This window comes from Anticarsia gemmatalis, chromosome Z (assembly GCF_050436995.1).
Source record: "Anticarsia gemmatalis isolate Benzon Research Colony breed Stoneville strain chromosome Z, ilAntGemm2 primary, whole genome shotgun sequence".
NCBI lineage: Eukaryota > Metazoa > Arthropoda > Insecta > Lepidoptera > Erebidae > Anticarsia > Anticarsia gemmatalis.
In genome coordinates this window covers 18,325,610-18,339,855 of record NC_134776.1, presented here as the reverse complement: position 1 = coordinate 18,339,855, position 14,246 = coordinate 18,325,610, and the positions used below count along the sequence as shown (strand labels likewise).

The following is a 14,246-nucleotide window of genomic DNA, read 5'->3' as shown; positions in this document are numbered from 1 at the left end:
AAATATTTTAAGCAGAAATTTGGGTGGTATGGGATTAATGGGATCAAAATTTGCACGGGAATAGAATAAATGAGATAAATTTGGACTATACCTGGACAAAGTCGGCCCAGTTCGCTAGTTTTGCTATAAAAATATTATAAGTAGTCCGATACTCTTCTAATAAGACTTCTTTTCAAAGATTTGTAGCTGACCGCAAACCATAGACAACTAATCAAGAATGACACAAATATAAAATGGTCAAGTTACAGACAATCATGTTATTTTTATAAAATCTTTATAAATATTGGAAAATCTTGAAAAAAATATGTGATACGCTAAACTTACGGCTTTGTTCGAGATCTGTGTTTATAATAAAATTAAAATAACTGGAAAACAAAGGTGCGTATTACAAAATATTAAGAAGCCTTTTAGGACTTATTCAAAACATGGTTGGAGTGAGCAAAATATAAAGTGGTTTTTCCCGTAGAGTTAGTTCGTGTAATAACTGTAATCGAAAGCGATATTTTGTGATAACGAGTATTCGTCAAATTATTGCAAAGATACATAAATTTTGCCACTCTGTTCCAAAAATATGTGCTATGTCTATTGTCAGTTCGTGTGTCAAGTACCACAGTGATTTGACCTATCTGAGGAATTCAATTTAAAGATATTGTACTCCTACTTTTAAATAATACTTTTTATTTTAGAATAGAAATTATCGTCCTGTCCCAATATAGTTCTAGAAGTAGAGTATAACAAATGGGGATTGTTACAAATAAATTTCCGCAATTCAGGCCAGATATAAACGTGTTATTTAGAAATATTAACAGCTGATTCAGTGACAGAGGTGTTGAGACTAAATAAGTTTGTTTAAAAATGTTTCAAACAATTTTATTTATCATTACGAAACTGCAAATTTCGTGATCAATGGATCCATACATTTTTGTTACAGTAACAAAACTTGTCAGTTGAAATACTGTGGAGACGATATTACAGTAGTAATGAACGAACGACTCAGTAAGTTTACTAAAATTTATAGTTAACAAAATCTATGTAAAGAAATGAACGATATTGAAACCAAAGAATCGGAGAGTGGACAGCGATTGGAAACGTCGTATGTACACCTTACTGTTGAAGCAAGCCATGATCTTGAAAAATCTAGTACTGGACAGGAGAAAAAGCTAAAAGGACGAAACAAACACCCCTACAATATCCTCAATAAAACTCGACGACCTACTGTCATCTACCATCTTTCCAATTTCGGATCATCTAAGAGTCGCAGGCTCATGACTAAACATGCAAGCATGCCAGAAGTTATAAAAACAAACAAACGCAAGAGAACGGTTAAAGAAAGAGCCAAAAGTTCTAATCAAATACCACGAACGGAATACAATTTCTATGAAAGGAAGCCTGTCATCAACGTCGTGTCAGAACATCGCTATGCAAAGACCTTTTACAACACGAACTTCAAGGTGTACCGCTGTCAGTTGTCAAAAAATGATAACTGCGAGTGCTGCTGCTGTAATTCTGATTTATTGTTTGAAGTTATGAAGGAGCTGTACGAATGCTATAAAAAGGGCACTTGCGAAGATTGCAAGTGTATTCTCTGTTGTCACTTGCCACGTGAGGGCGAAGATAAGACAAAACTCGAAGAAAAAAAGTCAAAACGCGGTATCGACCTCGGAAGTGCATTAAAAGAAGTCGCTATGAGAGGGTTTGCTCTCCCTGAAGGTAAAACGGAATCTGAGAAAAAACTAATCGAAAAACTTCGTTACAACATAGGTTTGCCACCTGAACCAACGTCTCACCCCATGAGACAAAAGTATACTGACGCTGCTAATGCTGGACTCATGTTGCCATTAGAAGGAAAATCTTATAAACAAAAAGAAGACATCTTGAATGCCTTAGCCAATACGGGCATTCCTCTACCAGTAGGGCGGACGCCTTCCGAAAAAGCTCTTATAGCCAAAATACTAATGAAAACTGGACCACCTTTTGATACTATGACGGCAGAAGAAAGGCTACAAAAAGCCAAAGCTGCGGGTCTTTTGACGCCTTTACAAGGAAAATCAGCGGCACGAAGAGAGAAAATATTGAGACAATTAGCTATGCAGGGTATACCTCTACCGGAGGGAAAGTCAGCTTCTGAAAGAAAACTCATCATCAAAGTTCGTAAGGACCTCGGCTTACCCCCTGAACCTGAAACACAGCAAATTAGAGAATTGCACATTAAAGCTGCAAATATTGGATTACTTCATCCATTGGAGGGTAAAACAAAAGTACATAAAGAAAAAATATTAATCGGCTTGCATGATATGGGTATTCTACTTCCGGAAGGACGTACGTCGTCGGAAAAGGCTCTCATAGCCAGAATACTAGGTCAGAGGGATAAAATGCGTAGAGGTAAATCAGCTGAGTTACTTTCTGCCTTAAAAGGAAAATCTGCAGCAGAAAAGGAGAAAATATTGAGACAAATTGCGATGGAAGGTCAATTACTTCCTGAAGGAAAATCATCGTCTGAAAAGAATCTTATTATAAAGGTGCGTATAGATCTAGGTCTACCGCCGGAACCTACAAGCTCTGAAATGAGGAAAAGATATGCTGCTGCTGCTGATGCTGGAAAAATGTTTCCATTGGAAGGCAAAACCTTAAAAGAAAAGGAGGACATTTTGCGACAGTTTGTAGGCATAGGAATACCTTTACCAAAAGGACGTACATCTTCTGAGAAGGCACTTATTGCAAGAATCAAACAAGAAAGCCGTGTACCCATGATTTCACCGGAAAAAATGCGTAGAGCAAAGGCTGAAGGTCTTTTTACACCATTTAAAAATAAAACTCCGGCACAAAAAGAAAAACTGTTAAGAGGACTGGCAATGCAAGGTATCCCTTTGCCTGAAGGTGATACGCCGTCTGACAAAAAGTTAATCATTAAAGTGCGCCTTGCTCTTGGTCTACCACCAGAACCATCATCTCCAGCCATGAGACACAAACACGACAAGGCTGCTGACGCCGGATTCTTATTCCCACTAGAGGGAAAATCTAAAAAAGAAAAGGAGAATATTTTAAAGGGGTTGCATAACATGGGTATTCCGTTGCCGGAAGGACGCACTTCATCGGAGAAAGCTCTTATAGCTAAGGTTATGGAAATTGATGTTGTATTATCATTGTCAGATAAAATTAAGAAAGCAAGAGAAGAAGGTCTTTTAACGCCACTTGAAGGTAAAAATCTGGCAGAAAGAGAAAAAATATTGTTAGGTCTGGCCAGAGCTGGTTTTCCTCTTCCCGAGGGCAAAACGCCATCGACTAAAAAGTTAATCGATAAAATCCGAATAGAAATAGGACTACCTCCTGAACCTAAAAATGCAGCGATGAGAGAACGATACGGTAAAGCTGCAGATATTGGAAAAATGTACCCGTTAGATAACAAAGTACACAAAGAAAAAGAGAAGATTTTACGCGATTTCTTGGACCTGGGGATACCGTTACCTCAAGGTAGGACACCATCGGAGAAGGCTTTGATAGTAAAATTGACGGGAGGAAAAGAAAAGGTGATAAAGATGAGAAGTGTGGGAGTTGCTACACCCGTTGCAATAGATCCTAGGGAGAGGAAGCTGAGAGCTCTCGCAATGAGAGGCATTCCACTTCCTGAGTCTAGATCACTGTCCGAGAAGAAACTTAGTGATAAAGTTCGCTTAGATCTTGGCCTACCTCCTGAACCTAAAACTTCGGCAATGAAAGACAGACACAAAAAAGCTGCAGCTGCAGGCTTGTTGATGCCATTGGAGGGAAAAACTAAGGATCAAAAAGAAAAAATATTAAAAGGTTTACTTGATTTGGGTATACCTTTGCCTAAAGGACGCACGCCTTCCGAAAAAGGTCTTATAGCCAAAATAAAGGGATCAGCTAGTATAACTTCTTTGACGCCTTCTCAAAAAAGGCATAGATTAGAAGGGCTAATGACCCCGCTTGTGGGTAAAACTCCAGCACAAAAGGAAAAGATATTCCGAGACCTTGCTCTAAAAGGTATTGTGCTTCCAGAAGGTCAGTCCGTGTCTGAACAGAAACTGATAGATAAAGTATTAAAAGAGCTTGGTCTCCCTCCTGCACCAAAAACATCAGTTATGAAACATAAATATGCCAAGGCAGCCGATGCTGGGCTAATGCAACCTTTAGAAGGCAAGTCAGCCAAACAAAAGAAACATATTTTACAAGATTATGTTGATAACGGCATACCGTTGCCTGAAGGAAGAACATCGTCGGAAAAATCTCTCATAGGTAAAATTAAAGCTACCCCTTCAGACATGCTAACGTTGTCTGAAAAAATGAAAAGAGCCAAAGCCATGGGGCTCCTAACAACTCTGTCAGGTAAAACACCTGAACAAAAAGAGAGAATATACAGAACATTGGCAATGAAGGGCATTCCTTTGCCCGAAAGTAAGACACCATCTGAAAAGAAGCTGTTTGAGAAGATACGTGCTAATATTGCATTGCCTCCAGAACCTAAATCATCGGCCATGAAGAGAAATTACGATAAAGCTGTCAAGGACGGAGTGTTCCTGCCACTTGAAGGGAAGACACCGCCACAGAAAGAAAAGATACTACATCATTTACACATGTTAGGCATTCCACTGCCAAAAGGACGCACTCCTTCCGAGAAAGCACTTGTAGCCAGAGTAAAAGGTAGTCCCCGTGTGCTATCTGTTGATAGTTGTGTTTGTGCCGCTGAGCAAGCTGAGAGATTACGAAAAGCTAAAGAAGCCGGATTATTAACGCCACTCAGTGGTAAAACCTTTAAAGAAAAAGAAAAAATACTAACTGACTTAGCCAAAGCCGGTATACCATTGCCTAAAGGTAAAACCCGATCAGAAAAAGCGTTGATAGACGAATTAAAGAAAAAGTTTGGAGCGGAGGAAGAAAATTTGGCAGAAAAAATGAGTAAAGCAAGGGTTGCCGGTTTGTTGACACCTTTACAAGGTAAAAGCCGAGACCAGAAAGATAAAATTTTACGAAGACTAGTTAAAGCTGGTTTACCGTTGCCAGAACCCCGGTCGAAATCGGAAGCAGCATTAATAGCTAAAATCAGGGAAGATACTGGCCTACCCCCAGAGCCAGACAACATTTCAATGAGAGAAAAGTTCAATAAAGCACAAGCTGAAGGAATTATTTCACCACTTGACGGCAAAATACCGGCAGAAAAGGAAAATATATTAAAGAAAGAACGAGAAGCGGGGATACCACTCCCTGTGGGCAGGACACCTTCAGAGAAAGCGCTGATAAAGAAAATTAAAGCTAGTATGCCTCTACCACCATTAGACAACATGTCTCCTGCCGAACGGGAAAAGCTGTTAAAACAATTGCTCAAGGCTGGCAGATCACTGCCAGAAATCAAGACTCGCTCCAATAAAGACTTGGTAGCTAGACTACGTAAAGAGCTAGGTCTTCCACCCGAACCCAAATCTTCTTCAATGAAAAAGAAGTACAACAAAGCTGCTGAAGCCGGTGTCCTAGTACCTCTTGAAGGTTTAACAAAACCCGAGAAAGAACAAGTACTGCGAGAACAAGCTAATATTGGTATAACGCTACCAGAAGGAAGAACTCGATCGGAGAAGGAACTCATAGCTAGAATAAAGGCTGGCCCAATATGCACATGTCCCAAGGACTTCGCAAAAACAGCCAGTTCGGATGAAAAACTTAAAATGGAAAGAAAGACAACGTCAGCGAAAGAAATAATGCAGAAGCTTAAAGATGAGGGATACATGCCTAACCTAAGCAGCTTGACACCGCCACAAAAAGAAAAATTCCTGCGATGTGTAGCTGATGCTGGCATTCCGTTGCCCGAAGGAAGAACACCGTCGGAAAAGGAATTAATAAAAAAGATCCAAAATGAATTAGGACGCAAAAAGGCTCAAAAGAAGAAGGGTAAATCGAAATCTAAAGCAATGGCACATATGCGATCGGAAGCAGATGCAGCCGAAATCGCTCGAGCGAAAAAGTCTCAAGCTGAATTGGGTAAATTGGCTGTAGACGTTAGATCGACTTGTGAGCGCGCATGCGGCTGCGATAGAAAGAAGATCAAGTTTAAGCACAGCTACGTCAAGATTAAAGTCACCAGTGTAGATACATCCTCGTTAGGTATATGTAGTTGCGAAGATAAGACGTGTTTCCCCACCCCTGACCACAGTTCAGTAACCTATGATGAACAGGGCATAAACGTAGTAATAGGGCGCGCTACAGGAGTACCTGAATACAGGCCTTCAATCTCAGATTATTATGGAACGCTCGCGCGTGACGACATGGAATTATATTCTTACTTGGATAATTCATTGATGGAGTATATTGAAGGTTACCCAGACAGCAACCATCTAGACACTACGCTACTAAAGAGCATATTTAAAGACCCCTACTTGGACAGCTCGAGTAGTTCAACTGATACTTCGCTCAGTCACGCCTCTGTTTCTGATGAAAAATACATTAATACTGAGAAAAAAGTTAACTTATATGATGATACACGCCGACAGGATGAAAATATACAAGTTTCTGAATCAAAGAATGTTTTCAAAGAATCTGGCCTGATATACTATGTTTCGAATAACTATATGATTTCCGTTAAACCTTCACGTACTAGTTATGACTCAATATTGATAATAAAAAGTGAGGCCTCTTTGAGTCTCAGTAGCACTTCGGATAGCACAACTAGCGGCCGACACATGATTGACAGAGATTACTTATTGAACCTAGCTTCATATTTACAACCTACATCTAATGTTTGTTTGAATAGCGAAACACTAGATGACACAGACCTACACTCGAATGGAGCCGACCGAAGTGCACTGCCAATAGAAAAGGTTAAAAGGTAAGAATGATTACTTTTGTTTGTTTGATATTAAAATAAACTAAGACGCATTCTATTTAGATGCACGACGAATCGACTATACGCTATTTGTCTAATACCGGTACTATAAATACCCTAACCCGATGAGAACAAGTATCTGTTCTGTGCTTGGTTGTAAAAATATCTATAAAAGTATGTTTATACGGTAACCATTACACAAGCTCTGCTTAGTTTAGAATAAGATGACCATGTGTGAGTTTTCCAACGATATTTATTTAACCAGTAGTAGACTGTTTGCATTCTAAATCAAAGTAATAAATATTAATTCTTCGTTACCCGCAGCAACAATATAGATGAATCATTGAACCGAAGCATGAAAGATAACAGTATAAACACAACTATACAACACGATGTTTTCCAAGTACTGCAGATGTCTGACGCGAGGATGCACAGTATACAAGCGACAAATAACGTGCACAGTATCCAAGCGACGAACCACGTGCACAGTATCCAAACGACCCACCGCACGGAGCGACGCGACTGTGATGGCGAACCGGTCATAATAATAAACCATTTAAATAGTGATTTTGACATCTCGGCGATTGTTGAAGACTTGTTGTCGAAGAAGGACTTTAAGAACGCGTCGTCGCTGTTCGTTATCGTACCTATCTCTGATGATGAAGACAGCGACCTGTTCCCTGAAGCGTCGGCGCAGTGTATACAAATGTCAGAGAATTGTAACAGATGGAATGATAAGAAAGAACGGTTGTGTAAGTAAATTTTTAAATGTGCTTTCCCTACTCTTTAAAAAGTTTGCTAAAAGAGTTTGTAGGAAACGTAGCTTGTGACGTTGTCGGACAACTCTTATGCCGGTTTTATATAATACTAGCGGACCCGACAGACGTTGTCCTGTCTAATAAATTAAAATTAATTAAAAAAAAAATTGTCCGTCGGACAAAATTGTGAATCTAAACCATTCTCAGATCCCCTTGAACACACACAAAAATTTCATCAAAATCGGTCCAGTCGTTTAAGAGAAGTTCAGTGACATACACACTTACAGAAGAATTATATGTAGATATAAAAATATTATAGTCAACAATAATGACCCTCGAATATTCGGCTATGACGACCAATTTTTTATGTACATGTACATTGTACAGTAGAAGCCTTTAAACATATGCATAGATTCACAATTTAAATGGTAGGTACTTTTTCGTACAATAGTATCCTAATATTTTCTGATTAAAAATGCTGATATTTTGACGCTGCGGCAATTATGAAAAAGCCTACATAGAACATTCTTAACTTAGCATCCAATCGCAAGCTATCAATATAATTTATCCATTACAGTTTTACATAAACATCTGGACAAATAAGTAGAGTGCTCAATTACGTAGGCAAACTGAAAACAGTTGGTGCATTTTTTATACCTTACCCGGGCATTTCAGTGATGAATGCAAGATCACGAAGGAGTGCATCTACTGATCAATTCGGTTGCATAGTACTTGAGTATTTTATGATAGGTAAAGATATCCGTGATTGTACGAAGGCCTAAAATACTGCTTTCAGACTCATCTAAAAAAATTTCAATACAACATTAAATGAGCTAAACCGTTTCGGTCTCCTAATGCTTAGTTTAGATCTAGAGTTTATAAACGAGTAAACAAAAATCAACCAAAGATAAAAAAAAGTTAAGACTTATGTCGTGTTCGTGGTCATCGTAAAACTACATAATTGATCCGCGTATAACTTGTACCACACTCTATATGCACATCAAGCTTCAAAATCATTAAAATTATGATACATAGCGTTAATAAATTCAAATTAGCTGACCGTCTGTTGTGTTGAAAACGTTACAGTTGGTTCGTCCAGAAGATACGGGTCTGATCTTCAAGGGCTCAAGGTATCAGCCAAGGGAAAGAGGTTCTTCTTGGAAGGAGTGCCGGCTGACGCCGTGATGGTGAGCAGGAACCGGGAGATGTCGGTGAAGGGCATACAGATGACGCCCGAGGAGTTCCGCATCAGCCACGGAGTCAGCACCGACACCACCCAGGACCGACCCTGCTGCTGTCCCAGGAACGGACCTAACTGCTTGACTAAATACTATGACGGTAATTCTTATATGTACTGTCTTACTCATAGTAGTTGTGTGAGTGCTAATTAGTTGTGTTTGTGTTTTGCTACTTTCGATTGATTTTGAAACTGTGTATGAGTGAAAAAGTCAAACTACTGTAGTGTAGGTATTACTAAACAGAGCTTACACGACGTTCATTAGTAAGACTGATAATTAACTAGCTTTTTTTCTAGTGAAAATATTAACTCCGTAAAAAATATTTATTGTAATCCTAATAAACAGTCTGTGTATCAAAACAACATCAAATACCGTTAAATAGTTTTTGCGTGAAAGAACAACAAACAGAATCGTTTGTCCTCACAAAGCTTATTATTATGGTAGTATAGGTAGAATTCTCTTACTTAACCCGGGAGCACACGCGCCTTTAAAACTTACACGACCACTCGCGTATAGAGCATTTTGCTCACGTTTTACAAATAACCAAAAAGTACACAATTTATAGTATTTTTATATATTTTACTGCTTAATTATGATAAAAAGAAAGTGATAAATCAAATCAAATATTTATTTTTAATATTTAACATTCGTTATGCTATAATATTTTAATTACAAAAACAGGAACTAAATTGGCATTTCTTAAATGCACTTTTGGTATAAACTAAAAAAAATAAACTTTTATCTAAAAAATTAAGGAGTTAACAACAAATCATTAATCTTCATCAAATGCACGAACTTTACATATGTCACACAAAGTAAAAGCATGTTCAGTGCATTTTTTTTTTTTTACATGTAATACATGTCTTTTTTGTCTTGCTATTTTTACGCCTTGGACAGATCGCGCAGATCGCACACTGTCAGGATTACATCCTCTGAAAAGCCAGGTTCATTTGAGAATCTTTTGATAATTTGTTGAAGAGGATGAGAAAGATAACTGCTCAGTATCAGTGTTGTGATCGCTGTGCTCACTCTCTCCATCACTTTCAATAAATTTGTTGTTTTTGTCTATCCATCAGTAAAAAAACTATTATATTTGTATGTAAACTGCTTAATAAACTCATATTGCACCAGTATTCAACAATAAAATAAAAATAAAGACTTTAAATAAGGTATAATACTGTAAGAAAAAAAAATTGCAATAAAAAATAATACTTACGCTGTTAGTCGCGCGATGAGCAAAATGCCGCGCGACGAGACTCGCCGAAACAAACCACCTCTACTAAGCGATGGATGCACACTAACATAAAAAAACGGTTATGTACGGGACAGGGGAAGTATAAAACTCAGCTATTGGGCAAATGACAACCGTAGACAAATAAGTCAATAAATTGCGGAACTTTTAAATTCACCGTGAGGGAAATGCTCATAGCGCGTGTGCTCGCGGGTTAATCTGTGATAAAATTTAACTTCATAGGCCATAATTATATGATAAAGTGATTGCACATTTGTGAAGAATGTCTTTATTTGACACTATGCCGCGTTTCAGAGTTGTTGTTATATTTGATAAAACTCACGCCTTTTGATACTGAACGCCAAAGTTGTGGGTTTTATTCCCTTGCGAAAGAATTGTTTAGGGGATTCAGAAATAAATGTTTCATATAGGCTGAAGCTTTTATCTGTTATTGTGACATTGCCCCACGTGTACAAGTAACTGCGCGCAGTGTACGGTAACTTAACTAATACCGTCGCGTCGTCCAAACAATCAATTATATCTCCCAGCTCGCCCCGGATTTGCCCTGGTTAACCTTAAAAACTATCCATTTATACTTCCTCAGGAATCACTCAATCTATGTGATATTGAAATTATGAGTTTATTTAAATTAAATTCAACTCCCCGCGAATAGACAGATATACACGAGGAGGCGACTTCATTTTTTAAAATATTTGTATTTATTTCTGACTAGCTGACCCGCGCAACTTCTTTTGCGTCTCATAAGAGAGAATGCGTCATAATTTTCCCCGATTTTGTAACATTTTTCGTTGCTACTCCGCTCCTATTGGTCGTAGCGTGATGATATATAGCCTATAATAGCCTTCCTCAATAAATAGGCTATCTAACACTGAAAGAATATTTCAAATCGGATCAGTAGTTCCTGAGATTAGCGCATTCAAACAAACAAACAAACAAACTCTTCAGCTTTATAATATTAGTATAGATATTTTATTGTTTATTCTAGGTGCGAGTACAGATGATTCGCCGTTCCTATTGGTGAATCAGACGCTGTTCTCGCCGCTGGACTCCGACATAAACCGCTGCGGCTTCAGCTCCAGGTCGGAGAGCTACAGCGCGAGGGAAACCTACCGCCCGCCCGGCGTGATGATGGGCCTGAGGAACAGCCGCTGTGGCAGCTTGATCAGGATATCTGAAATCATGCCTGCACGTAATATTATTTGTTTTTATAGTTCGTTATTTACTGTTTTTAAATAGCGGTAGATAGTAATTTGCGCAAATTTATAGTGTGTAACCTGTTTTTATTACGTAATGTAAACAATTTTTACGTTATTTCGTGCTGCTGCAAACAAGTCCTGAATGTAATAGCCCGCCCTGATTAATAAGTATTTATAATTGAGATAAAATATTATGTTTTATGTACACTGTATTACTTCTTTTCAGTTGATTCGAAAAGACGTGCGTCTGTTTTAAAATCTAGATCAAAAGACGGCATCAAATACGCGTCACTCAGTAACAACAAGAAGAAATCCGTAACAATCAAGGATCACTGTCCTTGTGAAGTTTTTAAACCAATTCCTGGCAAACCTGACCCGTGCAGGAAGAAAGAACCAATCCCTGAGCCTCCTAAGATCTGTGTGATCCCTGACATCATGAAACAAATAGATGATAAACCGTGCGTGAGACCGTCGACCCGTACTCTTGGCGAACAGTGCTGCGCCGACTGTTCAGATGCCTCAGATATCAAAACAATAGGCCCCAATGGCCTAGAAATACCAAAACTAGGTATAGTCGATTCTGATAAAAATACCACAGATGGTGCCGTGACCACTTGCACGTCAGAAAGTGCAGACTATCCCCCTATCGAAACTATAAAGCCCAGGGCAAAAACTGTGGAAATAAAGCAGCCGGTTCGGATGGGATTTTATGGGCAGCCGGACCTCAATAGAGAGGTCGGGATAGTACAGGTGCTCGGCCCTGACGGAGGCTACTCGGACATTGAACCACATGGAACATACACACAAGCAGGAGCTAACAAGGTGGTATTCAGCGCCGGCACCACCACCCGCGTGGCTCCATGCCCCGCCAGATGTAACGACGTAGTGGTGTCATCTCCTGTCGCCAAAACGTGTGAGTGTCACAAAGAGAGCAAAAAGAAGAAAGGAAAGAAGAAGAAAAAGGGAAAAGTGATTTGCCAGTGCCCCCCCGCCGAGCCGGAGCCCGAGCCGGCAGGAGGGGATGAAGAATATGAATTCGATTACGAAGCCTACATGGCTGAGCTGGCTCAACTGGCGACACTCAAATCAGATCTTACGCAAACAACATCAGGTTTTAAGTTCAATCAGAAGAAGAGGAAAATACCGAAGCCTCCGCCGCCGGAGAAAGAGTGGACGATCGAAGATTCTATCAGATACTATGCCACTTTGAATCCAGCGTTTATGCAGGAATTAGTGAGGGAGAAGACACCAAAGCCGCCAGACTGCACGTGTGATACAGAAGTTGAGAAAGTAGAGATTGTTCCTGAACCGGAGCCCGAGCCGCCCGAGCCCGAGGAGAAGGAGGGCCCCTTCAAAGGATTGAAGTTGAGGTTTGGAGGTAAAGGCTCCGCGTCCAAAGGTCTTAGTGGTATTTGTTGTTTCGATATGATTCAAGAGAGCAGTAGGAATTTATCATCGTGATGTAATCTGTGTTGTTTGAGACAAATATACTTTATTATCAATCAAAGTATTTATTTAACCACTGAGTACAAGCAGTTATAGCAGGTAATGATATAGCGACGATTCATATTACGTTTGTTTATTTTTTCATTACGATGCGTTAAACATAATTAACGTAGCAAGACTTGTACGACGAGACACTTTTATCTAGTTAAAACATTTTTTATCGGATTTAACAGACGGGTAACGAAATTACCAGCATGTTTATGCAGGGTTTAAAAGTTTTTTAAAAGGTAATAATTCGGACCTCTCCTGTCGCGACCTAGAGGGAATCTTTCAAACTTTATTCAGAATAGAATCAGCTTGATAGTCAAACTGCCAACGCCATCTATCCGAGCAGTATCTACAACTGTGTTAGGGATGTTACAGACTCCCAAATCCGCAACTGCAGAACTTGCGGATTTTAAACCGGTTCCACGTTCTCATCCGCAAAATTTTACGTAGACTTATTATGGCATTAAACTTCGCTAATAAACATTCTAGGACAATGTATGTTACGAGTGTAGATTTATTTTGATAAACCTTTGTGTTGTTTTTTTAATTATATTGGTGTTAAAAATAAACATTTTATATGACACGAAATCATACACAATTTTACCATAATAATATAACCATAATAACCAAATATTAAAGGAAGAAAAATACCGTTATCGTTTAATTTCTTTAGCTAGTAAATTTTTTGAATTAATTATTCACGGGGCATAATGCAGTAGAAATGACGTGTTGATAATTTTGGCTTATGCAATTTTATCCCGAGTATAAAAGAAATGCGCTTGGGTGGTTTGTGTTGACAAACGTAAAAAAATGAAATCTTTAATGAATACTACGTTTAGCTTAGCCTTGGGGTACTACGAATTCGCGATCTTTTCAACAGTGATGAAACATTTGCCAGGCAAAAGCATTATCACTTTATTATTAGAAATAGTTCAGGCCGTGGAGGGCAATCATTTTAAATGCTGAAAATAACTGAATTACATTATTTTAAGCATTTTTCATTCGGTTTTTTCAACCTTTGCTTACGCATCCGTCTCCGTTAGGACACCTCTATTCCAACCCTCACGTGAATATGTAGAACGGCGACACCTATCGCCGAGTGCGCGAACAAAGAGGCATTGTGAACACAGCTCAGTGCAACTACTCAAGGATAGATGGCGTTGTTCGTAAAAAAATAAATTATTTTATATCCTTTTTTTAACCATTTTCTAGCATTATGATATACTTATACTGTAATAAATAATGATGTACATGGTACATATAAAATATGTACTAATAATTTTGCATTCTAAACTACGCAGGCGTAAGAATAGATGGCCACAAATATTCTTTGTTTGCAAAAAAAAGCCTAATTATTTTGTGATTTTTCTTAGACATAATACCTACTTAGTTTTGGCGATTATTTTGATGTCCTCTTACTTAGGTTTTGAGCCCAGATTTGTGATAGATAAAACTTAAAAATACCTTATAAGGCTTACA

The 14,246-nt window shown here is 38.7% G+C and overlaps 1 protein-coding gene across 1 annotated transcript; it reads left to right on the top strand.

The window, feature by feature from the left end:
• The first annotated feature begins 245 nt into the window (after positions 1-245).
• On the top strand, positions 246-12,746 carry LOC142986607 (uncharacterized). Its single transcript, XM_076135135.1, has 6 exons — positions 246-378; positions 6,758-6,832; positions 7,154-7,581; positions 8,674-8,925; positions 11,063-11,266; positions 11,500-12,746. The coding sequence occupies exons 3-6, from the start codon at positions 7,185-7,187 to the stop codon at positions 12,732-12,734; spliced, it is 2,088 nt and encodes a 695-aa protein (XP_075991250.1). The 5' UTR covers positions 246-378; positions 6,758-6,832; positions 7,154-7,184; the 3' UTR covers positions 12,735-12,746.
• Positions 12,747-14,246: the final 1,500 nt, after the last annotated feature.

What these genes read in the sequence shown, in the direction of transcription:
- LOC142986607 (XM_076135135.1), top strand. Translation starts at nt 7,185, where the DNA reads ATGAAAGATAACAGTATAAACACAACTATACAACACGATGTTTTCCAA. An exon ending in TGATAAGAAAGAACGGTTGT is followed by an intron (nt 7,582 to 8,673) that starts GTAAGTAAATTT and finishes AAAACGTTACAG; the next exon opens with TTGGTTCGTCCAGAAGATAC. An exon ending in ATCTGAAATCATGCCTGCAC is followed by an intron (nt 11,267 to 11,499) that starts GTAATATTATTT and finishes ACTTCTTTTCAG; the next exon opens with TTGATTCGAAAAGACGTGCG.